The sequence below is a fragment of the Coregonus clupeaformis genome, chromosome 4, assembly GCF_020615455.1.
Source record: "Coregonus clupeaformis isolate EN_2021a chromosome 4, ASM2061545v1, whole genome shotgun sequence".
Taxonomy (NCBI): domain Eukaryota; kingdom Metazoa; phylum Chordata; class Actinopteri; order Salmoniformes; family Salmonidae; genus Coregonus; species Coregonus clupeaformis.
In genome coordinates this window covers 12,357,047-12,384,168 of record NC_059195.1, presented here as the reverse complement: position 1 = coordinate 12,384,168, position 27,122 = coordinate 12,357,047, and the positions used below count along the sequence as shown (strand labels likewise).

Below are 27,122 nucleotides of genomic sequence, written 5' to 3'. Positions count from 1 at the left end.
TAGACAGGCAGCCAGTCAACACTAGTCCACAACAGCAGCGGCTCTCACAACACGATTAGCCTTCTGAGCCAAGACAACCCCCCCCATTCAGCTCCGCAATGTTCTGCTCCGGGGGCTCCGCTTTGGGGTAGCACTAGGGCTTTTCCCATATTCCTCTGGACTGTACCAACGGCCGCTTTCACACAGGTAGGGGAGCTCCTTTCGCGCTTTATCTGTTGTGCTTTTGGAATACCTTCAATTATATAAGATCGGAAACTTATTGAAAGTAAGATCCAGAACCTACAAGTAGCTTCCTTTCCAAGTGCTTTGCCATGTGTGTCTGTCTTCACTATTAATACTGGGTATTCAGGGATGATGTGTTGAGCTGCACCGGATGATTTACTATCGGTTGGCGGTTATGTATCACATTTGGATCTGTTGCCAGTTGTGTCACATTTGGCCGTAAGCAGGTGATTAAAAAGGTGCTAAAACAGATAGAAAAAGAGCTGCTCATCTTTCAGGACATCTATGTCTGTAGGATTTATAAGTATGTGTGCGTACCCCATTTAATGTGGTCATTTGACCCTTAGAAGTGACACTAAGAGGTAAATAAAGACATGATGATGACGCCTTTCTTTGGTTTTACACCACAGTCTATGGGTTGAACTCTTCAGTCAGGGTCAGACGTCTGGGTTGAAGTTGAAATTGGAGCTCAAGTTTTGGGAGACTTCACTGTGACATTGGTGTGTGCTACTCTTCTGTTTGCATCTGTCGGAGGGACAACAAAGGTATTTATGCGCCATTCAGAGTGCAATATCAGTGACTTTCTTTGTGTGGTAGAAGATGTTATGTCTGTATTGTTTTGAAGTTATTTCTCTAGAACCTTCCAGACTCTCAGTAAAGGAAGATGTTGTCCACGGCAACAGAGTAGATGAAGGGGAAAATAATCACTTTTTCCAAGCAATGCTGTTCTTAAAGGAAGTCCTGGACTGTGACCTAGGCCAGTGAAAGGAAAGAAACAGGCTGTCGAGACATCAGCCTAAGCCTTGAAAGGAGACTTAAGCTTATTTAGTGCAGTTTCGAGGGTCCTTGTGTTTAATGTTGTTTAATGTTGTTCAGCAAAACATCAACCCCATTTATTACGAATTGAAATGACCATTGAAGAGATTCTCAGATCCCAGATTCAGATTGTACCTTAAAGGGCAATTCCTCCACTTTTCAACATCATATCAATTTTCTCCAGCACCATACCAGTGTCTACATATATGAAAATGGCGCCTTTCTATAATCTGTGGTTAAAAATATAAGAAAGGTCCTAAGAAATGCTTCTCTGTGACATCACACAGTAGGATTAAAAGTAAGAAAAACTGTTACTTTCAAAAGCAGCAATACATTTCTAGCCATAGGGAGGGTGTTTTCTTGCTCCCCAAGTAACTTTTCATGATGTCATCGGGCAGAACTTTTTTAATTCTACAACATATGTAGACACTGGTATTGTGCTGGAGATAATGAAAATTAGTTTGAAAAGTGGTTGAATTGCCCTTTAAAGACAGGGGAATTAATAACATAGGACTCTGGGCTCTATTTTCGGCTGGCGTTATGGCGGCGCTAGTGTCAAACGCATGTTCGTTTGCAATTTCGTCATGTAAAAACTGGCGCACTGGCATTTTCCAGCCCTAACACCAGTTTCAGCAATTTACCTGTCTTATATCAGCTTGCTTGCGCTCAGATGGGCAGGGTGAAAATATTTGAGGTATGTCCTTAAAAACATTATCTAAATTGCTAATTTCAGGCAGCGCTGATAAAGAAATTGAAGACCAACCAAAAGCTAGTTTTAGCGGTAACGCAGTTGGTTATGGCATGAATTTTGACAGCAGAAAGGCAGCCTATCCAGCCGTGACTCACACTGCCCAAATGCGCATGGAACAAGAGTAGCCTAATGTGCTTTGGTGCCTGTATACTTCGTATTTAAAACAAGTTGTTTCGTTTTGTTTAGAATTTGATTAGAATGATTTGTTCTCTTTTTAGGCCTTATCAATAATGAATTTAATCTTGCTTATTGACAATGTTTGGCATGTCCATGCTCAGCCATAATGCAATTTACAGTAGGCCTATCCCCTATATCAGTGTGAATGCTATTGAAGCCATGCAATTACTTAGAACAATGTGGACTGCAAATAGGTATATTTTAACCTATTTAGCAAATAGGATAGGTCTACATTTTGTTATTTCATTTCTGTAAGCCATTTAACAAACTATAACGGACTAACATTGGAATTGGAGTTGAATCAAAGGCAATTTATAAAAGGCTGTAAATACACAACCTGAAGCAACCACATATTTTGCCATGGAGCACGTTCTGATTGGCCAGCGAGGGGCCAAGCCTCGACACACTCATAACTTGTTTATTCATCAAAACCCAGCCCTTTCGCTCCAATGCCAGCAAGTGCGCAGATAACTTTGATAGTGAAAATAGCTAAGATATTTCGGAAACACCCCTGAACCTATAACGTTACTGACTGCGCTTAGATTGACCATTACGTTAGGTTCGTTAAAATAGAGCCCTTAGTCTGGTATAATAGATGGAAAAAGTGTGACCTTGCAGTGATTTATGGGCAACCCTGCAGAGAGGGGTGGGTCAACCTACAGAGACAGGTTCAAAGTTCATACCAGGGCATTATGGTCCTCACCAGGTGACCTGTAGCATCTGGCAGGAAGTGGCTTCAGGGGTCAAAAGGTCAAAGGTCACATCACAAGAGTAGGTAGAATTTGCCCTTAACCACTGATACAGGGTGAGATGTTTCCTCATACCTCTCATGTTTATGGTTACGATTGGGAATAGGATAATCTGACCCTATATCTGTTAAAGGAAACGTTACAGAACCTCATAGATCAGCTAAACAACAACAACAGTGCTGGTCTATGGACTTTTGCATTCACAGAGAAGCATTCACAAAGTTTTCTGAAGGCTTGTGATGTTTGCACTGGGTTTTTTAGGATGGCACGCTCTGTTTGTGCATTGCTGTTCCCAGCTGTACAATCTGATTTGTATATCAGGAGATATCTCAGAAAACATACACACTCTGTCTCACACAAGACACACACACACATACACACACACACACACACTGCTGTTTCATCCATACAGGCTTTGCTGTAACGCTAGCCTGTAAAGCTTCATGGGAACTGTGTGGGGTGAGGAGCTGGAAGCTTAATTAGATATAACTTTTCGTCAATGCTCACTTCATGCCCTCTGATGGAGGCTGGAATGCTGAAATGTGCTGCTTTTTAATGATATGTTGTAATAAGGAGCATTCTTCGTTCAACTTCCATTGTCCTCCTCCAAGAGTGGCAAAATATAAATCTTTGTATAGCACTGTGGGCATTGTGGTTTCCAATGTGAGCTTGCATGGCAGGGCAGTTTAAATGTCATGCTGCATAGAGCCAGCTGCTAAGTGGGCATTGTGAATAGCAGTTTGCCACTGGTGGTTTAGGTGGTCATCCCCTTCACTGATGTATTGTGACAGGACCTGACCACAAGGAATCAATGGGAATAGTGTAGGGCGTGTGTGTGTGTGTGTGGGTCTGTGTGCGTGTCTGCACTTGTGTACGTGTGTGTGTGTGCATTGCGTGCATTTGTGCACGTACAGTATGTGTTTGTCCAGTGAATTGCGTACGTGTGATTTAGCATTTTGTGTCTTTCTCTGTGTGTTTTTTGTCTGTGGTAGGACATGTTTTGCTTCTATTCCAAGGGGGCAGGAAAGGCCTTCAGGGTTTACTTACTTACTTAGTGAGGCAGTTTTTCCACCATGACTCAGTGCTTCTGGATGGGGCTCCCTCTACCTCTTGGGAGGTCCCCTGGACAGGGAGTGGGGCTGCCCTGTGTATGTGCTTGTGTGTGTGTGTGTGTGTGTGTGTGTGTGTGTGTGCATGAGTGTGCATGTGTGTGTGTGTGTGCGTGAATATTTAAGTGTAGTTGTGTGTTCCAGGATGATGTACCAATGATCCATTGCTTTGCTCTGAGCTCATTCTGTAAAATACCTCAATTGCCAGTTTTATTCCATCAGAACCGGGTGATGTGCATTAACATAGATAATACATAATATACTCTGTATACAAACACATAAACTATTTTCCAATGCATTTCAGGTGGCTGTGATTTGTGGTATTGGCTTGAGAAAGTGCAAGCCAGGCTTCTGTGATTTCATCCTATTTTCCACAGCGCATGCCACAGCCCCATTCTCATTTCCTGTCAGAGAGAGGCTGGTAAAATAGGCAGAAGTGGGCCAGTATTCAGTTTAACTGCAGCTGTTTTGGCATCGCCTGCACACTGACAAATTACACTTTCCCCACCTACTCCTCTTTTGTCCTTTCCCTGCTCTTTCCCTCCTCCCTCTTGCACTTTCTCTCTTTCTCAATTATACTGGATTTAGTTGCTTTATCGGTATTACAGGTCTGTGTTGCTGAAAAGTAATGATATTCAGTATACCAAATGTCCACAAACCTTTGAATGATATACATTGAATGATGACATTTTTGTGTGTACTGGCTCTTCATCTTGATTCATATGAATTGAATGATGACCATTGTACGTAATATACTGTACAGTGAAATTTCCCTCTTTGTAAACACCCTCTTTCCATCTTTTTCTCTCTCCAGACGTCATACACACACAGGGCCCTCTTGACGGCAGCCTCTACGCTAAAGTTCGCAAGAAGGAGTCCATCGAGGGCACGGTCACTGCCAACGGCCTCTCACCTGCCGCCACCGAACACGTCCTGCCTGCAGTCGACCAAGCCCTGTCGGTGAGCAGCGACTCTGGCAACTCCACCGCCTCTATCAAGACTGACCGCACCGATGAGCCAGCCCCGGCAGCAGCAGCCCAAGTCCCCCAGGCAGCCCTCCCAGTGAGCCAGCCACCAGCGACCCAGGAAGAGGTCCCAGACTCAGGCACAGTCCCGGCCGTCCAGCCCATCAGTCCCCAGGAGAAGCAGGAGCTGGAGCAGCTGCTCAGCGGCCTGGAGGGCCCCATGCACTGCCAGGGCTACCTGTCCTCCCCATCAGGTGGAGGGACGGAGATAGGACTAGGAGGAGGAGGAGTTGGAGGGGGAATACTTCACCTGGTGCCCGCCCAAGTTCACGTGAACGGCCACAACAGTAGAATGGACAGGGAAACGGATATTCTGGATGACGAGGTGGAGCTGCCCACCAGCCAGGAGGGCAACAGCGTGGATAGCCTGGGCACTCTGTCGTCCCTGGAAGGGAGAGCTACACCTGCAGACCTCTACTATCAGGCTGAGACGGTCATCAACGGGCAGGACGAGGTTCCCTATCTGGAGAGGAGCATCCCCCCCGAAGATACTGTCATCAATATCGCCATTCGCTCACAGGATGTGGCCGCTCAGGTTCCCGTCACCTTGGTGCGAAGCCTCTCCTCAGCTCAGGACGGGACAGACGAGTCCGTCCCCCCGTCGAGCAATTACATTTTCAGCCAAAACGGGAACCTGTATCGCTCGCAGTCGTTTGGTGCAGAGCAGAAACCCCTCCCCAGAGCGCCAGCACGTACCACCAGTAGTCGTGATGCCGTCCAACGGGGGCTCAACGTGTGGCAGCAATATGGCGTCCCAGAGGAGCCGGTGACGGACAGCGTCCATTTTGGCTCTCCTCCACCCTCCATGCCTCTACAGAGCCACCACAGCCTGCCCCAGTTCCCCCACCACCAGACCGCCTCGCAGCAGGAGATTGAGCAGTCCATCGAGGCCCTCAACCTGCTGATGCTGGACCTGGACCCAGGCTGTCCTTTGGGGCAGGTGCCCAAGTCCCAGAGCGCTCCCCCGGGGGATAATGCAGTTGTGGTGACCACGCAACCGTCCTTCTCCCAGACCCAGGCAAGACCCTCCTACCAGGCCGACTCAGCTATCTCGGGAAGCCATGCGCACCGCCTAGCCAAGGTCACGCTGAGTTCCTCCCCCATCCAGCCGTCCACGTCACCAGAGCCCTCTGCCGTCCAGAGACCCACAGCCATCTACCAGCCTGGTCCCACTGTAGTCTCCATCCCTGGCTTCCTCACAGAACCTTCCAGCCAAGGGGACGCCTGGACCAGCTCTCCCACCCAGGTCCCCACTACTGTTGGCCAGCTGCAGCTGAAGCCGATTAACACGTACCCCCCAAGCAAAATGTCCTCGTCCCTGTCCCCAGAGCTCCAGCAGAGTCTCAGTGCCGAGCCTGATGAAGTATTCAATGTGGAGGGCCTAGTAGCCCAGCGCGTGGCAGGTAAGACTGCAGATCTCATGTGTTGTCATTGGCATAAAAGTGTGATTTAATATACAAAGGAAACAGGAAGGTGATACTCAAGGCGAGGACACATTAGGATGTTAAAAGTGATAACTGTCATGAAAATGTATGAAATGCAAACAGAGAACATATTGATAGTTTTCTCCTAAAACAGAGAATTTATTACATTTTCTTTCCTAAATGTCGTTTTTTAACATTTTGTTTACTGCACAAAGAGATGAACAGCCCACACAGAAAACATATTTCAGTACAACATGGAACTGTAAAACCCCCGGAGTAACAAAAGTAATCCTCAGAATATCCATTGTGAGCCCAGCTTGACTTTTCCTGGCTCTAAGCTCTGCCCTTTTGATGGGCTACGTTGGCGTTGATATGAGCCCTGTGAGGTCACAATGAAGCCATTGTACACACAGTGCTACAGCTTGACGTTCCCCTGTAAGACCCTGCACTGCACTGTATTAAGCACTGAGGCTTCCCAGAACTGACTGCTCCCAAGATGGAGGACACACCTAATAGTACATCTGGCTCATTGCTTAGAGCTTCTAGCACCCTACTAAAATAATGTTGTTTTTCATGTAAATAGTGCTAAGAGAACTGAGCCTATGTCCAATAGGGCGATAGCTTGTTATGTGAAGCTAAAAGGACTTTACACGGCAAATGGCTCTTAATAAGGCCACACAAACATTTTTATGAGTAGTGATGCAAAAGAATGCCAACAAGCACACATTGACAAGGTTACACTGTCAGTGACATCATGAAACTGTCAGCAGTGTGGAAACCTGTCATAAAACCTAAGAGTAGTGATACGGAAACACATTGGAAAGCTGTGAAGGGACATCTCTGAAAACAAGTCCAAGAAAGATACTCTCACAGTAATGGAGTTGAATAGAATAAAAACCTTAATGCATCTTCTTGATTCTAAAATGATGAGTTTCAGTGAAACACCATTATGGCCAGACAGTGAAAGTGTTGTTATTGTGGTTTTATACACAAATCAAATCAAATCAAATCAAATCAAACTTCATTTAAAGTGCATTTAAAATTGCAACACACTTTACAGTAAAACAACAACATAAAGGAGATAAAAGAAAAACAAGCAGGAAGAATAAAAAGCAGGAAGAATATAAATGAACAGGGAGAACCTCCTTCTGTCCTTGTTAGTTACTTGTCACACAACCACTTTGCTTCTCTGTCTGGACAGCTCAAGGCAACTGATAGTAGACTTTCCTTATCACATGATTGTGGTTGTCAGGAGATACAAGCCCACTTTGTCCACATGTACAGGCAGCTGTCCACTGAAACATATGTGACATGTCCACTTGGTTGGTTATATTTCTGATAGATTCACTGATGTTCACTGATCATGCCAGTCATTTTTATCATAGATGTTTGACATTTCCATTGTACTGTAAGCAATTATGATTTAGTTTTAATAAACTAGCAAATAACGTATCTTCTGTGGACCATCTCTTTATCGCTCTACCTCTCCATCATTCTCTCTCCTCTTCATCATCTCCATCCTCCTCCTCCTCATTCTCCTGCCAACTCCAATCATGCCCCTACTCTACCTACCCAGAGTACTCAGCCAGAATGCGAGGCCAGTCTGAGCACCGTCGCTCCCTCTCCCTCTCTGGTTCGTTCCCCTCCTCTCCTTCCCTGTTTCCCCTGCCACTTGACTCCTCTTCGAAACTAACCTTTCTGACTATCTTTCCATGGCACTGCCTGCCAGTTTGAGTTTGCTGTTTGCATTTGTTGCTTCCTGTTTATTCCCTTTCTTTCCATTTCTACCTTACTCTCTTTTTTTCTCATGATCTATCTTTCTTTTTTTCTGTCTCTCTCTCACTCTTTTTCTGTCTCTCTCCCTCTGGCTGTCTCTTTCGCTATGTCATAGAACTAACAATGTCCTCTAATGTCCAGTTTTTCCAATACACCATCCTTCATCTGTGATTGATGGAGGGGACAGTTTGATATTTATTTTTTAAGGTTAAGGAATCGACCCAACCCAAAAAAAACATTTGGGTTAATGTTTACGTTTTACAAGAACGAGATGAGGAAGCACAAAGATGGCTCTGTGCGGACTCGCAGCAGAGTGCATGTCACAAGATATCGTTTGCCAAAGCCAGGGAACAATACCCAAGGCCAGGAGACACTGGCCTCTTTCAAAGCTGCTCTTTTCCCCCTTCTGTTTTTAACATTATCATCGCAGACAAAGGGCACTAAATCTAGGGGGAAGACCGCTTTAGACCGCCTTTTTGAAATATTCTGAAGGCCTTATCTGTCCATTGGGAGAGATAGACTAGGACGCAGACTGTATTGTTCTTTCAGGGGACTGGAATGATGTCCGGACTGCAGTACTGCACTGTACTCCCCAAAGCCAGAGTAGTCCTTGGAGTCCAAGGACTGTAATGAATGACCACAATGACATCTATTCTATTAACATGGCTTCTTACAGCTCAGGGCTTGGAGCAAAGATGGAGCATGAGTAGACCAGACATTCCCGGTGTAGACAGTTTAGAATGGGGTCTGACCTGATCTACTGGAAGAAAAACACTCTATTTGGGTATTTATATACATACGTAGAGCTGTTTCTAATCTATTCAGTACATTTATTTTAAGGGAATTCCGATGAATTTCACCCCAGATAACCCTTCCGCGCCATAAGATAGTCCCTCACAGGAGCGATGGGTGCAGATGAAGAGAGCGATAGCCCTTTCTTCATAAAATAGGAAATATTATCAAATTTCCTAAGTTTAAAAAAATCATACAATATTTGTATTTATATGCTTGAAAAACAAGAGGGGGAAACAAAACAATTCCCCAGATATGTCAGTCAAGGGAATCTCTGCTGTAACAGCTGGAAGCTATTAGCCATCGCCAGGGCAACAATACAGTGTTTGACAGGCGCCACTGTAGAGCAGTGCATCCTGGGTCCATCTGTTTTGCGGTATCCCAGGACCATTGCTATTCAAGTGCCAGCGCTTAGAATTTATTGAACATTGCCCCTCTTCGATCCACAAATCAAAATAGAGCCCAGCCTAGACATGTGACACGACTGAAGCAGCGCCATTGGAGGCAAATCAAGAATTTAAAAAGATGGGCATATGAATGGCATGTGTGCAGGTTTGGCGTTTTAGGCCTACACTTAGATCTTGCCATGGTACTGTTTCGTTATGCTGTAAATTGGGTTCGAACAAAGCACACTTGGTGACACTAGATTTCTGTTGATATACAGTATATACACTGTTGTGCACTAGACAGACAGGAAGTTAGTTGGCGTCTTAGAAGGCTGCAATCCTTTAATACCATTTTTTCCCTCTAAAACCCTTGTAGTTTTTACATTCAGTTTAAGGGTTGTGGAAAATGGATATGCTTCCTCACAGTCATGGATATGATTTGGAGTAAACACATAAGGCATGTCTGACTCTTGTGTGACCAAAGAGGCCATCTCCATTCTGACAGTAACTATTAGCCTCTTAGTTTCCCGCAGCTGCATGCTAATGCTATCTCTAACTCTCCCCCTTTGGCAGGTTTATCCTGCCAAAAGAGGCTGAGCTAGGACTCGTAAATATTTTTCACGGTTTCTATAACGTTCGACTCTCGCGCTAGGGTGTGTTTGCATGCTTGTCCATCTTTGGGAGGGTATGTCAGAACTTCAGGCATGGAGAATACATGAATCAGATGAATAGTTAGTTTTTGCAGACAGTCAGCACTAGCTTCAGAGTACATTGCGTAAACCCTGCATGAAAAAGCAAAAGGGAGGTGTTTATGCGCAATTAAAAAAAAAAAGTCAAACATTTTCTAAAACATACCATGCAGTAACTAAAACATTAAGATCTTACACAAATCATTTTTGTTTTACACTGGCAGTGGCAGCTCTCTCTCTTTCCCTCCAAACCCACTCATGAGCTTACTGGGCCTTTTGAAGTTCATTCAAAACGTTAGCTACCGCGACAGAGTATTACCCAGATAACAATAATTACAAATTTAGACTGTTTCACTGATGTACCGGCGAGTTCCTGATAATCTTGTGGCGTTCAACAAGAACATTGATCCCTACTGTTCCTCTCCAAACAACTCAGAGCTCTTATAAACAGTGCCTGATTTTAATGAGAAACGTTCTGGTCCGAGTGTTCAACATCAAGTAGCATGTTGAAAGGTCAGCTTTGCCGTTTCTTACTGCTCACTTTTGAACACTTTGTGACTGTTATGCTGATGTTTCTGTGGATTAATGGCTGTGCAAGACATTGCTGGTTTGAAGTGAAAAATTGTGTTCCAAAGAGCATGATACTGATACGTGTTTGCATTTAATTTTTTTACTAAACACTGTTCTGATAGAATGTGACCCCCGTATGATCTGGACAGGTGTCCAGTCCAATGGGATGTCATTGGATGAGACATTGGCCATGCCCCGTCACCGCACCACCAGCGAAGGACAATGTCTCAACGGCCACAACGAAAACTTCTCTTACGAACCCCCAGTCCGCTCCCCCATTCGCTGCGTCTCGCCGGAGTTCGTCAACACCATAAATCTGAATCCCGGGGGGCGGCCCAAGGAGGTAGAATGCTCTGCCCTCAGCCTTAACCTTCTCTAGTGTGTCTCACATAGGATGATATATGATTATGATGACCATAATGAATACTAATGAATTTGTGTGTGTGTGCGCGAATGTGTGTGTCTCCTTGTCTTCTATCCCTTCAGAGACACATGCACAGCTACAGAGAGGCCTTTGAGGAGATGGAAGGGGGCTCAGTCAGCCCCACGCCCACTGTTGGTGGTGAGGTGTTCCCCCAAACCCCTGCCTTCCCTGTCTCGCCGCAAACCCCTTACTTCAACCTGTGTAAGTCTCCCATCTGGCTGGCTGTGGGCGCTGTGGAACTCAGGGGAATGTAGGCTTTTACCATAGAACAAATCGAAAGAAATTTATCCAAGAAGGAAGTAGGATGTTATTTCTAGGAATAATTACCATATGACTTGATCAGGAAAACCTCAAAAGTTTAACTGTATAGGATATTATAGGACATGAGAATAGCATGTTTTATTCAGGCATGTACAAGTTCAGAATGTAGAAACTATACAACTGATATTATGGTCAATAACGTAAGGGTGGCATTAGTCTAGCTCTGTCTGGTTGGTTTTAATTCTTGGACCATAACATTTTTCTTCTTCTTCTTCTTCTCAAAAAAAGAATAGACTACATCTTCTATTCCCGAGCATTCTACCCCATTTCGATGTAGGGCAATAAACTACATTTCCCACATTACAAAATCCATTTCAAACTCATTCAGACAGATTTGTAGGAAGTGCAGGATAGATCCTAATAACTGCAGAGGCCACACTGTCTGAGAGGCCACACTGTTTGCAATCGTGTCGGCTCATAGAAAAGCCTGAGTCATCAAATCAGACAAGAATCCCACTTCTCTCCTGCCTTCCAGGCAGTAATTCAGTGGGTTTAGAGAATGTGCTGCCATCCACAGATCAACATATCCTGGGATCCCACCAGTCTTCTGATGTATTTAGTAGGCACATATTTTATAAGAAAGATAGGCACTGTCTAATTTCTTGATTTAATTTGGTGCATATCTTCCGCGTTCATTTTGGTTAAGGCATTGAGCTGGATCTACACACAAACAATAGCGTGAGTTGTGTATTCAAACGTTTGACAAATTATGGAGTGAACTATCCCTTCAAATACCATGTCAGTTGCCAGCTCTACTAGTTACCTCATCTCCCCCTGGGCAAAGCCCTAAAAACACCCAGAAAAAGCCCATAGCATTTTTATCGCACTCAAAGGTGTTATACCCCCCAAAATAAATTCCCATGCAAAGCGGAAACGCAGTGAGTACTTATTTTTCCTGGCTAAACCATGATGATTTATGATATCTCTTTCCATGTAAGAAGATTCTAGTCAAGTATGCATCCACTTACATGCATCTACCAGTATTTAGGGATCTACTAGTAGTATGCTACTACTCAAGTATGCATCCCACTTTCAATATGCTTCAACTTCAATTTACACTTAATGTCTTGAAGAGAAACTGAAACAGATACTTTGATAGATTGGTGGGGCCCTGGATATGTCTGTCCCTGTCTATCCCTGCCGTTCCAGCCCCTAACCCTAACCATTACTGCGAGGCAGGAGGCAGTGTTGGTTTTCTCTCTATGGAGCTAGTGGTGTCGTTGACTGTTGCCCTGCAAGCCTGGTCTTCTATCAGTTTGGTATCATCACTCCCATTGGTAATGTTTGGATTCAGGGTATGGAAAGCTGATGTTGGACCAGCGCTTAGGGCTACCCAGATCCCAATCACCGGCACATCCACGGACCCCTCTCAGCTCTAGACCTTTAGAGCGTCCCTCCATGATAGCCATTTGCCCAACACGATCCACCACATTGTAAGGCATTTAGGTTGCCAAACAGAACAAAGAATTGATTGGGATTCTTTGGTAAGTGGAGGATGATGCACGTCCCTAGTCCCACTGTTGACCGTGTTGGCCATCTTGGCCGAGACTCAGTGACCCTGAAGTGACCTCCAGCTCTCCCCTTCTGCCTATCATATCCCCCCGCACGGTTTTCCCCAGCATGCCACTGGAGAGCAGTACCTCTTAAGACATAAGAGCCCCTTCTGGACTTGAGATCCACACTAGATTGCTCATATAAAGGAAACACACTTTTTCACTCACGCTCATTCACACACATACGCACACACACACACATGTGCGCATATACAAATATTTCAAAATAACTAAGCCTCACTCTCCTAAGGTACTGCTCTCCATGTGACTGTTGTCATTTGTGTATTCCTTTTGTCATTACTCTGTTGTTTTGTTACGCACCAACTTCTCCCAAGTATCTTTATTTGTTAAACCATATACAGTGCCTTGCAAAAGTATTCATCCCCCTTGGCGTTTTTCCTATTTTGTTGCATTACAACCTGTCATTTAAATTGATTTTTATTTGGATTTCATGTAATGGACATACACAAAATAGTCCAAATTGGTGAAGTGTAATGAAAAAAATTACTTTTTTCAAAACGTCAAAATAATAAATAACGGAAAAGTGGTGCGTGCATAGGTATTCACCCCCTTTGCTATGAAGCCCCTAAATAAGGTCTGGTACAACCAATTACCTTCAGGTCACATACTTAGTTAAATAAAGTCCACCTGTGTGCAATCTAAGTGTCACATGATCTGTCACATGATCTCAGTATAAATACACCTGTTCTGAAAGGCCCCAGAGTCTGCAACACCACTAAGCAAGGGGCACCACCAAGCAAGTGGCACCATGAAGACCAAGGAGCTCTCCAAACAGGTCAGGAACAAAGTTGTGGAGAAGTACAGAGCAGGGTTGGATTTTTAAAAAATATCAGAAACTTTGAACATCCCACGGAGCACCATTAAATACATTATAAAAAAATGGAAAGAGTATGGCACCACAACAAACCTGCCAAGAGAGGGCCACCCACCAAAACTCACGGACCAGGCAAGGAGGGCATTAATCAGAGATGCAACAAAGAGACAAAAGATAACCCTGAAGGAGTTGCAAAGCTCCACAGAGGAGATTGGAGTATCTGTCCATAGGACCACTATACATGCCACAGAGTGTGGCCAGAAAAAAGTAGTTATGCACACTCATGTTTTCTTTTCTTTTTTTGTCTTATTTCTTGTTTGTTTCACAAAAATAAATATATTTCATCTTCAAAGTGGTAGGCATGTTGTGTAAATCAAATGATACAAATCCCCCAAAAATCCATTTTAATTCCAGGTTGTAAGGCAACAAAATAGGAAAAATGCCAAGGGGGTGAATACTTTCACAAGCCACTGTATGGCTAGTCTTTTATACACATGTCAGTGAGTTACTGTTGTTATTTCTTTGATCAGTGTTGTCGTGCTTCAGTGGCTAGTTGTGCCACTGTACATTTGTGTGCATGGCGCACCTTTGCTTACATCCTGCCATGTTTATTGTGACAGTGTCGCTCAGAGGCTGATCCCAGTGTGATACGTTACCTGCATGGTCATCCCACAGAGCATGAGGCATGGACACACCCCTCCCACGTCTAGCTGTGTCCGTCATGATATCACCAATGTTTTTCTGTGTCACTGTGTCACATTCTGTTGTTATGATGTCTTGACAGCTCAGCACCTGTATGTACCATATGTATACACACACACTTGGTAGCCTAGTTCTGGACTAAAAATAACTTTCAAACAATATTCTCCATTGAGCATATTTTTTATTCCAGGACTAGTGTTATTCTAGGTCCTGGAAACCAGTATTTTATGTTCCCATGCTACACATGTCAGTCAGTCCTATTTATGAGGCATCTGATGAGCTCATAGAACACGTGCAGCAATGAGCAACCTGTCTTGGAATTCAGGAATCTAAAAATTACCCTATCAAGTGAATACATGTACATACCTTACATAGACCCAAACCAGCAAACACACACACACACACACACACACAGAGGTACAACATGAACAGCACAGGTGTTTGCTGTTAAGACTGTTGTAGTGAGGCATGCTAAATGCTAAGTCATGTTGTTCTCTTTTCCTGCTAGGCCAAGCTCGTTCCCCTCCAGGCCTGATGAAGACTCCTCTCTCTGCCCTGGGCCTCAAACCCCACAACCCAGCCGAGATCCACCTCAACCAGAGTGGCTCAGGTGAGCTAGCACTACTTAGCGTGTTAGCCATTGTGCTCCATTCATGGGCATGAAAAGACTGTAAGCATAGAATAATGTAGCCTCTATAGCATGTTAGCATATTCTTACAGTGCTATGTTCACTTTATCTAGTTTGTATATTGTATGTAAACTTTGTGTAAATTTGTCTGTCTGTAGTCTGTCTCAATATGTTGTCTTTTGCTAGCAGCACCATATCACCAAGTAAAATTCTGGGTATGTGTAAATGTACTTGGCAAATATAATATATATATATATATATACTGAGCAAAAATATAAATGCAACATGTAAAGTGTTGGTCCCATGTTTCATGAGCTGAAATAAAAGATCCCCAAAATTTTTCATACGCACCAAAAGCTTATTTATTTTAAATGTTGTGCACAAATTGGTTTACATCCCTTTTAGTGAGCATTTCTTCTTTACCAAGATAATCCATCCACCTGACAGCTGTGGAATATCAAGAAGCTGATTTAAACAGCATGATCATTACACAGGTGCACCTTGTGCTGGGGACAATAAACAGGCCACTCTAAAATGTGCAGTTTTCTCACACAACACAATGCCACAGATGTCTCATGTTTTGAGGGAGCATGCAATTGGCATGCTAATTGCAGGAATATCCCCCAGAGCTGTTGCCAAATAATTGAATGTTCATTTCGCTACTATAAGCCGCCTCCAACGTTGTTTTAGAGAATTTGGCATTATTTCCAACCGGCCTTACAACCGCAGACCACGTGTAACCACGCCAACCCAGGACCTCCACATCCGACTTCTTCAGCTGCGGGATCATCTGAGACTAGCCCCCCGGACAGCTGATGAAACTGTGGGTTTCCACAACCGAATAATTTCTGCACAAGCTGTCAGAAACCGTCTCAGGGAAGCTCATCTGCGTGCTCGTCGTCCTCACCAGCGTCATAACCAACTTCAGTGGGCAAATGCTCACCTTCAATGGCCACTGGCACACTGGAGAACTGTGCTCTTCATGGATGAATCCCGGTTTCAACTGTACCTGGTACATGGCAGACAGCGTGTATGACGTCATGTGGGCGAGCGGTTTGCTGATGTCAACGTTGTGAACAGAGTGCCCCATGGTGGCGGTGGGGTTATGGTATGGGCAGGCATAAGCTAAGGACAACGAACGGAATAGCATTTTAACGATACCGTGACGAGATCCTGAGGCACATTGTCGTGCCATTCATCCGCCACCATCACCTCATGTTTCAGCATGATAATGCATGGCCCCTTGTCGCAAAGATCTGTGCACAATTCCTGAAAGCTGAAAATGTCCCAGTTCTTCCATGGCTTGCATACTCACCAGTCATGTCATCCATTGAGCATGTTCAGGATGCTCTGGATCTATGTGTACGACAGTGTGTTCCAGTTCCTGCCAATATCCAGCAACTTCTCACAGTCATTGAAGACGACTGGGACAACATTCCACAGGCCATAATCAACTGCCTGATCTACTCTATGCGAAGGAGATGTGTTGCGCTGCATGAGGCAAATGGTGGTCACACCGGATACTGACTGGTTTTCTGATCCACACCCCTACCTTTTTTTAAGGTATCTGTGACCAAGAGATTCATATCTGTATTTCAATTCATGTTAAATGCATAGATTAGGGCCTAATGAATTTACTGATTTCCTTATATGAACTAGTAAAATCTTTGAAATTGTTGCGTTTATATTTTTATTCAGTGTATAATAATAATAATAATATATATGCCATTTAGCAGACGCTTTTATCCAACGTGTATATAAGAATAAAGGTTTTTCTGATTGCATTGTGCTACAGTTGAAGTCGGAAGTTTACATACACCTTAGCCAAATACATTTAAACTCAGTTTTTCACAATTCCTGGCATTTAATCCTAGTACAGATTCCCTCTCTTAGGTGAGTTAGGATCACCACTTTATTTTAAGAATGTGAAATGTCAGAATAATAGTAGAGAGAATGATTTATTTCAGCTTTTATTTCTTTCATCACATTCCCAGTGGGTCAGAAGTTTACATACACTCAATTAGTTATTGGTAGCATTGCCTTTAAATTGTAGCCTTGCACAAGCTTCCCACAATAAGTTGGGTGAATTTTGGCCCATTCCTCCTGACAGAGCTGGTGTAACTGAGTCAAGTTTGTAGGCCTCCTTGCTCACACACACTTTTTCAGTTCTGCCCACACATTTTCTATAGGATTGAGGTCAGGGCTTTGTGATGGCCACTCCAATACCTTGACTTTGTTGTCCTTAAGCCATTTTGCCACAACTTTGGAAGTATGCTTGGGGTCATTGTCCATTTGGAAGACCCATTTGTGACCAAGCTTTAACTTCCTGACTGATGTCTTGAGATGTTGCTTCAATATATCCACATAATTTTCCTTCCTCATGATGCCATCTATTTAGTGAAGTGCACCAGTCCCTCCAGCAGTAAAGCACCCCCACAGCATGATGCTGCCACCCCTGTGCGTCACAGTTGGGATGGTGTTCTTTGTCCTCCAAACATAACGATGGTCATTATGGCCAAACAGTTCTATTTTTGTTTCATCCGACCAGAGAACATTTCTCCAAAAAGTATGATCTTTGTCCCCATGTGCAGTTGCAAACCGTAGTATGGCTTTTTTATGGCGGTTTTGGAGTAGTGGCTTCTTCCTTGCTGAGCGGCCTTTCAGGTTATGTCGATATAGGACTCGTTTTACTGTGGATATAGATACTTTTGTACCTGTTTCCTCCAGCATCTTCACAAGGTCCTTTGCTGTTGTTCTGGGATTGATTTGCACTTTTCACACTAAAGTAAGTTCATCTCTAGGAGACAGAACGCGTCTCCTTCCTGAGCAGTATGATGGCTGCGTCGTCCCATGGTGTTTGTACTTGCGTACTATTGTTTGTACAGATGAACGTGGTACCTTCAGGCATTTGGAAATTGCTCCCAAGGATGAACCAGACTTGTAGAGGTCTACCTTTTTTTTTCTGAGGTCTTGGCTGATTTCTTTTGATTTCCCCATGATGTCAAGCAAAGACGGACTGAGTTTGAAGGTAGGCCTTGAAATACATCCACAGGTACACCTCCAATTGACTCAAATGATGTCAATTAGCCTATCAGAAGCTTCTAAAGCCATTACATAATTTTCTGGAATTTTCCAAGCTGTTTAAAGGCAAAGTCAACTTAGTGTTAAACTTCTGACCCACTGGAATTGTGATACAGTGAATTATAAGTGAAATAATCTGTCAGTAAACAATTGTTGGAGAAATTACTTGTGTCATGCACAAAGTAGATGTCCTAACCGACTTGCCAAAACTATAGTTTGTTAACAAGAAATTTGTGGAGTGGTTGAAAAACGAGTTTTAATGACTCCAACCTAAGTGTATGTAAACTTCCGACTTCAACTGTACATACTGTACAGTACCAGTCAAAAGTTGACACACCTACTCATTCCAGGGTTTTTCATAATTTTTACTATTTTCTATATTGTAGAATAATAGTGAAGACATCAAAACTATGAAATAACACATATGGAATCATGTAGTAACCAAAAAATTGTTAAACAAATCAAAATATATTTTATATTTGAGATTCTTCAAATAGCCTTGATGACAGCTTTGCGCATGGTTATCTTAGGCTTGTGTGTGGCTGCTTGGCCATGGAAACCCATTTCATGAAGCTCCCAACGAACAGTTATTGTGCTGACGTTGCTTCCAGAGGCATTTTGGAACTCGATAGTGAGTGTTGCAACCGAGGACAGACGATTTTAATGTGTGGCCTACCACTTCGCGGTTGAGCTGTTGTTACTCCTAGACGTTTCCACTTCACAATAACAGCACTGACAGTTGACCGGGGAAGCTCTAGCAGGGCAGAAAATTGACAAACTGACTTGTTGGAAAGGTGGCATCCTATGACGGTGCCACGTTGAAAGTCACTGAGCTCTTCAGTAAGGCCATTCTACTGCCAATGTTTGTCTATGGAGATGGCATGGCTGTGTGCTCGATGTTATACACCTGTCAGCAACGGTGTGGCTGAAATAGCTGAAACCACTAATGTGAAGGGGTGTCCACATACTTTTGTATGTATAGTGTAGCATAGTGCTAACATGTTAGCATCTACTAGCATAGTGCTACACCCTTGAGGCCTCAACGATTGTTAGCATAGGGCTAAATCTAGAGAGGTGTGTGGCTAGCTAGCACCATTCCCTTGAGGGCTAGAAAAGCTAGCATAACAACCTAGCTTTAGCTTGAGGCACTATAATCAATGTAGCAACATTCTCTGTGAAACAGTTCACCAGTGCTTGTAAATTGAGCAGTGTTTTTGTATCATATGTGGTTATATTGGGGTTGATTTCAGTGACCGAGGAATGTGAATGAAAGCTTGATTTATGGCCCACCTTCATAGGGTTGCATGTTAGTCCAGTCTTCAAAGCGACGAGTCCCATATTTACACAGCCGACAGGCTAAATGTGAGAGAGCCCCCAGAAATATAATTTTAACAAATGACTCCTTTGAACATGTGCTCTTTTTTATTGTCTTCTCTAAGCCTTTATGGAGTGTTTGGTTCTAGCAGAGGCAGGAGCAATAATATCTCATTACTGGATGAGGTGCTTGGGTTCTCGGAGGGATGTTTGACTTGGCTCACGAGATGTGGACCCTTCTGCTCAGTAGTTCCTCCTCCGCTGACTGTTCCAACGCTGACATGCACACAAATATACACGCATGCACGCGCACACAAACACACTATCACTGCCTTCTAGCAAATGGAGTTAAACTACAGATGCTTGAATATAACTTTGATTTAACTCAGACATCATATTGTGTCTTCTTTGCCTCTTCTTTCTTTCATTCGTTCTTTCTTTCTTTCTTCCACGAACCTCTTTTCCTCCCCTCCCTACACTACTTCTCATCCTCTTCCTCCCATTCTTTTCTTCCCTCTCTCTCTTGTTCTTGACTCCTTGTTTCACTTTGAATTCTGTCCGTCACGGCGCCTCAGAAAATAGTGAGGGCGAGGAAGGTAAGAAGATCGCCCAATCATCAAGCATTTTTTTTACTTCCCCAGAGAACCCTTGTCATAGACAACCGCAAAGCCTTTTTTCTCACTTCTTTCCCTCATCTCCCATCCAACTTTCATCCACCCATTTCAGGTGTTACTTCATTTACATTTTTTGTCATTTAGCAGACGCTCTTATCCAGAGCAATTAGGGTTAAGTGCCTTGCTCAAGGGCACATCGACAGATTGTTCACCTAGTCGGCTAGGGGATTAGAACCAGCGATCTTTCGGTTACTGGCACAACGCTCTTAACCACTAAGCTACCTGCCGCCCCCTTCACAATTGAGACTTCACAATTCCTTACAATTATGCACTTTTTCTCAATTTCTTTATGTTCCATATTGTGTTTACTCTAATGGTCACCATCCCTCTTGTTCCATTCAGTCATTGTATGTGCCATGGAGTCATTATTGTGGGTAATACTCTGTTCCCTCCAGAATAATTTATAGTCTTTGCGATTCTAGTCTAGCGTGGGTTTGAGAGCTAGCAGACTGTGATTTTGCTAGGCTCTTGTAAACATCATTGGAATGTCGAGGGGGCAATAGAACATGTCTCTCAGTATATACAAGCAGGTCTGTTTCACTAACACATTGTTGACAAGCTCCTGATGGGGAAACGGTGAAGATGCTGCAGTATGGACTCAGTTTGGTTGATGGGCTACAGCTGATGACTTGAATATGATGAATTCAGTGAATGAGGAATAATTGAACGACAGCCTAAAGCGCATTGTTGCTTCTTAGGGTCTCTGGACTGCTAAACTCTGTAGTCCCATTTGGAGGAGTTTAAAGATTATATTAAAGATAGATTGTTTACCCAAAGTACAGTAAATCTTGTTTTCCAAACAACTCACTAATACTGACTTCAGTGAAGAAAACGAAGAACGTTAGAAATGGAAAATGAAAATGATAATTTATGGCATGTTCACAAGAACAGAATTGTCACTGTTTAGTGCATCCTTCCTGTGAAGACAACATCACCTTCACGACAGTACACACTGAAATTAAATCACACTTAATGGCCAACTCTGTATCTCTTCAGAGCCGCGGAGCTATGTGGAGTCGGTGGCCAGATCAGCGGTGGCCGGCGGGGGACCACCAGAGTCACCTGTGACCCTCACCCCTCCAGGAGAGACCTTGGTCAGACAGACGACGTCTAGCAGCAGCCCAATCCACAGCTCAGAGGGGTGAGTACAAAGCAAACAACATTAATACATACATTCAGGGGCCAGTTTACGAAAATGGTTCGCTCCTACAGACAGTGAGGCTTGCTACATAAAGCAGGGAGACAGGCATCAAGGCATTCAGATACTGTTCGATTGAACATTAGAATGGGCCAAACGAGTGAACTAAGTGACTTTGAACGTGGTATGATCGTCGGTGCCAGCTGCGCCGGTTCCAGTATCTCAGAAACGGCCGGCCTCCTGGGCTTTTCACGCACAACAGTGTCTAGAGTTTACAGAGAAAGGTGCGACAAACAAAAAACATCCAGTCAGCCGCAGTCCTGTGGGCGAAGACAGCTTGTTGATGAGTTTGATAGAGAATGGCAAGAATCGTGCAAGCTAACAGGCGGGCCACAAACAGGCAAATAACTGCGCAGTACAACAGTGGTGTGCAGAACGGCACCTCGGAATGCAGCAGACGACCACACCAGGTTCCACTCAGCTAAAAACAAGAAGAAGCGACTCCAGTGGGCTCTCTATCACCAACACTGGACAATTAAGGAGTGGAAAAACAATGCCTGGTCCGACGAATCCCGGTTCCTGTTGCGTCATGCTGATGGGAGAGTCAGGATTTGGCGTAAGCAGCATGAGGCTATGACCCTATCCTGCCTGGAGTCAACGCTACAGGCTGGTGGCGGTGGTGTAATGGTGTGGAGTATGTTTTCCTGGCACACGTTAGCGCCCTTTAAACCAATTGAGCAACATTTCCAATCCCCGAAGAATTCAGGCTGTTCTGGAGGCAAAGGGGGGTCCGACCCGTACTGCATGGGTGTACCTAATAAATTGTAGATTAAATTACATTAAACATACACTGGTTACACTACATGACATTGGTAAGGAACCAGTATTCCTGAAATATACTACATGTTTACAAATATTAAGGGACCCATAGGTGTTAATACTGCATTTAGTTAATTCTACTGTGGTCGTCTTTCCATACACTGTGTTTGAGTGTCTCTATCTCTCTTTCTCCCTCAGAGAGCACCCATTGGCTGACAGCAGTACAAACATCCCCTCGGAAGTGGCCAGTGACTCCGGCTTCCGTTCCCAGCCTTCTGAGGGCGTGTCCCCCACCCCCACCCCTGCCTCCATCGCCACTCCCAAGCCCTACCTCCAGGCCCTGGGTACCCCATCTCCCTTCCTTCAAGCCCAGGTTACCCCTACCCCCTCCTACCTGAGCTCCAACTCCCCCACCCTGTCCTACCTGTGCTCCCCCACCACCACGTCCTCCTACCTGGGTCCCAGAGGTGTAATGGGGAGCTACATCTCCAACGACCCCAGCCCTCCCCAGGCCCAGCCGGAGGTACCCACCCAGGAAAGCCCTGTGGCCGTCCACCCCTCGTCAGGATCAGGAAGTCTCCACACACTGTATCGCGACTCCAACAGCCCCTCTCTCCAACATCGGCACCAGCCCACCAATCACGGCAGCCCTGTCATGGGCCACCAGCCCTCTCCTGCCAATGGCTTTGTGGAGTTTGGGATCCCTGGGATGGTAATGGCGGGAAGTCCCGTGTTGGGCCGCCACCACTATAACCCATGTGTGTCCCAGGGGACACAGTCCAGCCCAGTGCTGAGTCGACAGCCCTCCATGGCCCAGAGGAGCCCTGTCCTGAGCCGACAACCGTCCCTGATGCAGGCCTCCCAGGGCAGCCCCGTGCTCAGCCGCCAGCCCTCCCTCACCTACAGCCAGCCTATCCAGAGCAGTTTCCAGAGCAGTCCGGTGCTGAGTCGACAGCCGTCCCTCACCCACCAGCAGGGCAGTGGTAATAGTCCGGTGCTGGACCACCACCTGTCCCTCGGCCAGATGTCACAACGCAGTCCGAGTCTGGACCGACACCCCATGTTGCATAGTAGCGGCTACACCACCCCGGATGAGAAGCACGGCACCCTGTCCCGACAGAGCAGCTCCTCAGGATACCATCCGCCCTCAACGCCCTCCTTCCCCCTCTCCCCTGCGGGCTACCTGGACGGGGGGATGATGATGGGGATGGGGCTAAGGCAGGGCAGCCCGGCCCCCCAGGCGCAGGCTCAGCCCCAGTTGCCGGAGAAGAGGCGCATGTCGAGCGGGGAGAGGCCCAACGGGGGGCTCTCTTACGGGACGCTGAACGAGAAAATGTCCTCACCCATGTCGAGTGGAGGGAGCACACCCAGCACCAGCTACTTTCAAACACTGCCAGACTTCTCCAAGTTTAACATGTCTGGTAAGACCGCCTTGAAAACCCTCTTAAAACGTAGCTACTGATGTAGCAAAGAGCACCCCAACTAGTACTGACATCCCCAGTGAAACAGGAAGTGAAGATCAGTGTATTCTCAAGGATGATACAGTGCCCGTCGTAATTATTGGGACAGTAAGGCATTATTTTCTACTTTTGACTCCCAAACTCCACATACAAAATGCTTCACAGTCCCAACAATTACGGAGGGCACTGTATGTTCTTTAAAGTGGAAAATCAACGTGAAACTACATGATAATAACAACTTAATAAGCTGATTTTACCTTCTCAGTAACTATATTTATAGGGTAAATGTATGATATGTGTTTAGCCACAATATTATTTTTTTTACAAATACAATGCTTGTGAAAATTACACAAACTGGTATATTCTTTGCCAGTATGTAACAATGCATACCTAAACTATAATTGCACAAGTACAGTTTAGTCATTTAGCAGATGCTCTTATCCAGAGCGACTTACAGTTAGTGAGTGCATATATTTTCATACTGGCCCCCCGTGGGAAACGAACCCACAACCCTAGCGTTGCAAGCGCCATGCTCTACCAACTGAGCTACAGGGGACTTAACAAAGTACCTAACTATATAACTACAATGTAAATACATCTGTTTTCGTACACACATTTTTCAGTGAAACCAGACGAAGTGAGTAGAGCCAGTAAAGTATAGTGAAGTAAAGTGAATGTGGTCTTACTCGCATGGTTTTAGCTGAGCAGGCGGTTTATAAGTTGGACACACTTACTTTCTCTGTAAACACATTGCAGAGCAGATGAAGGAATTAATGCATCTCCCAGGCAGCCCCAGATGCTAGGTTGAGATAGAACTGGCATCCGGCCCAGAGCCTTGGTTGGCAACCAGTTCTGTGTCTGCAGCGATTTCAAAGCTCCATTCTGGGTTATACTGAGTATACTGAGAGCAGAGTCAAAACAGCAACTACTAATATGGTCACAGATACAGATACTGGCATATTTGCAAGAGTTGGCGCTAGGAGCTAACACGCTAATAGCGCAGATTCACTAATCTCTACACAATAAGGAGCTGTTAATGTACTGTTGTTTGGAAGTCCAGTTGATTTGTAGATCAGATTATCTGCGCAGGGTCTTGGTCAGGATGACCCTCATGAAGCATCACTGCTGGTATCTTCGTCCAGGTGTTTTTTGGGGGGGGATTTTTATATCAACGAGACTAACCTGGTTAAATAAAGGTTAAAAATAAAAGAAAACAATAAGAGTACAGAGACTTTGGACTCGATTCAATGTAATGTGACATGCAGCATTTACCAGTATCATACCTCTTTTCACATGGTGAAATGGCTAAATGGTTTTGGGTAAATCTACACATCATGGTTTCAACACAACTTGTCCTTTCTTCTCTTAGACGGGAGTCCCGAGACCAGGCTGAATGTAAAGTTTGTTCAGGACACTTCCAAGTTCTGGTACAAGCCTGACATCTCCCGTGATCAAGGTAAGTGTGCCTGTTGTCATAGAGGGAAGAGATTAAAGGTAACACATACAGTAGGAATGATGATAATTCAGTTTTCCAAGAAAATGCGAAGAAATGAGAGTATTCAAGTAGTAAGTGCTGCGTAATGGTGTGTACTACACTTTTTGGTTTCAGGTAGAACCCTTTTTGGTTTCAGGTAGAACCCTTTTGGGTTCCATGTAGAACCTTCTGTGGAAAGGGTTTTATCTGGAACCAAAACTGGTTCTTCAAAGGGTTCTCCTATGGAGACAGCCAAATAACCCTTTTAGGTTCTAGATAGCAACTTTTTTTAAGAGTGTACTTACTAGCTTGTCACAGAACAGTTACCTTAGTTAACCCACTAGTTGTTCCTCTAGCTAGCATAAGACCTATCTAAGGTAAAATGTTGCCGAGAATGTTATTTATTTAGTAACCAGAAGAGAGTTAGGATGTGTGTCTGATGTAAACCCTGTTGGATTCTCCTGACACATCCTCTCCACACACATATGTCCTAAATGACCCTATTCTGTTCTCTGCTGCTGTGTGTTTCACTGTGAGGTCACTGCTGTTGGCTCCCACATCTGCTTCTGCTCACACTCTCTTATTGGATTAGATCATCTGAGATGGAGCGTCTGCTAAATGACTAAAATGTCAATGGAGACGAACACACTCACACACACGCACACACAACATATGTACTCCATTAATCCAAGTGGCTAGGGAACATCTGCATGTACTGTATATCTATCTTACTTACATAGTGTATGAAATGTCATATTTGGACAGATAGGGATACATAGAATTGCATGTTAGAGATGCATTAAATGTTGTTTTGTTGAACAAGACAACAGTTAATAACTATCCCCTGTAGTTACATTGAAATGTGGGATCACAAAAGGTCTTTGTTACTTCTTTCCAAGGAAAGTTTCCTCCTCATCCCCTTCGGACTCCCCCTCTCCTCATCTTCCATATCTATCCTACCTATCCCTTTCTTTCTCCTCGTCCTCCAATCCTCCCCATTTCACCTCTTCTGAATCATTGCACACCCCCTCCCTCTCTCACCCCGAACACCTCACCCTCTTCCTTCTCCTTGTTTCTTCTCCTCTCTGTGTTATATCCAAAGGAATGTATGATCTGGCAATACTTTCTTACTTTCCCCTGAGGGGATACATAAAGTGGTATTTTATTGAATCATGTATTATTGTCTATTGCAGCCATTAGCCTGCTGAGAGAGAGGGAGCCAGGGGCCTTTATCATTCGGGACAGTCACTCCTTCCGAGGGGCCTATGGCCTGGCCATGAAAGTGGCCTCTCCTCCTCCCACTGTACAGCAGACCAAGAAAGGTACTTCTAAGTTTCCCACTTTTTATGAACGCAATTGTGTGATATGTGATTATCTCACCTAGCTGTCTCAAGATGAATGCACTAACTTTAAATACCTCTGGATAAGAGCGTCTGCTAAATGACTAAAATGTACTGGATCGCCAACTGGGTTCCACCTTTCATATACTGTACCTGTAACTGCTGAAAATGATATGAGCCCTGTACACCTCTGTGATGTTGTGTTATCTTGTGGCCCTACATATAAGGAGACACGCACACACACAATCTACAGTGAAATCATACAAAGAACAACCACATTTTGTATGACGCTCACATACACTCACGTATTAAAACAATCAATCAACAAACTCTGAAGTGGATCATGTGTTTTTGATGGGCCCGATGAAAGCATATCGTTACTCCAGCAGAGCCTGGCTGTACAGTCGATCAGCACTACTAAACAGATACCCTGGGTCTTAATACTGTCATTAAGGTATGAGGTGCCTGTGATGTTTCCAATAACACCTAGAAGAGCAGGGATCACTGGGAGTGGATTGAAATGTCTCCTCTACACAGACGTGGACGCCTGCTCACGTCTGCCTGTGCACACACACACATACACACACACACACACACAAACATAATGGTTCTTAATAGTACCAGATAGGGGTTCTTTGGCTTGTAACCATAGCAGAACCCTTTTTGGTGCTATATAGAACACTTTTCTGAAGGTTCAATAATGAACCATGCTCATAAGGTTCCAAATGGAACCAGTATGGTGCTATAAAGAACCCTTTCCTAAGGTTCTATAAAGAACAATTAAAAAAGGTTCTACATAGCACCAAACAAGTGTTCTGCTATAGTTACATACAGTTGAAGTCGGAAGTTTACATACACTTATGCCTCTGGAAG

At 44.4% G+C, this 27,122-nt stretch overlaps 1 protein-coding gene across 2 annotated transcripts in view; it reads left to right on the top strand.

Moving 5' to 3' along the window:
* LOC121553267 (tensin-1) overlaps nucleotides 1-27,122 on the top strand; it is a 222,665-nt gene that overhangs the window by 182,943 nt on the left and 12,600 nt on the right. Inside the window, exons 17-26 of one of the 2 annotated variants that reach the window (XM_041866289.2) lie at nucleotides 4,639-6,252; nucleotides 7,850-7,906; nucleotides 10,636-10,829; nucleotides 10,973-11,111; nucleotides 14,830-14,931; nucleotides 19,920-19,940; nucleotides 21,015-21,159; nucleotides 22,174-23,396; nucleotides 24,805-24,891; nucleotides 26,103-26,231. In XM_041866289.2, coding sequence (XP_041722223.2) covers nucleotides 4,639-6,252; nucleotides 7,850-7,906; nucleotides 10,636-10,829; nucleotides 10,973-11,111; nucleotides 14,830-14,931; nucleotides 19,920-19,940; nucleotides 21,015-21,159; nucleotides 22,174-23,396; nucleotides 24,805-24,891; nucleotides 26,103-26,231 — 3,711 coding nt within the window. The remainder of the gene's footprint in view (nucleotides 1-4,638; nucleotides 6,253-7,849; nucleotides 7,907-10,635; nucleotides 10,830-10,972; nucleotides 11,112-14,829; nucleotides 14,932-19,919; nucleotides 19,941-21,014; nucleotides 21,160-22,173; nucleotides 23,397-24,804; nucleotides 24,892-26,102; nucleotides 26,232-27,122) is intronic. The other variant, XM_041866298.2, reaches the window with a different exon arrangement.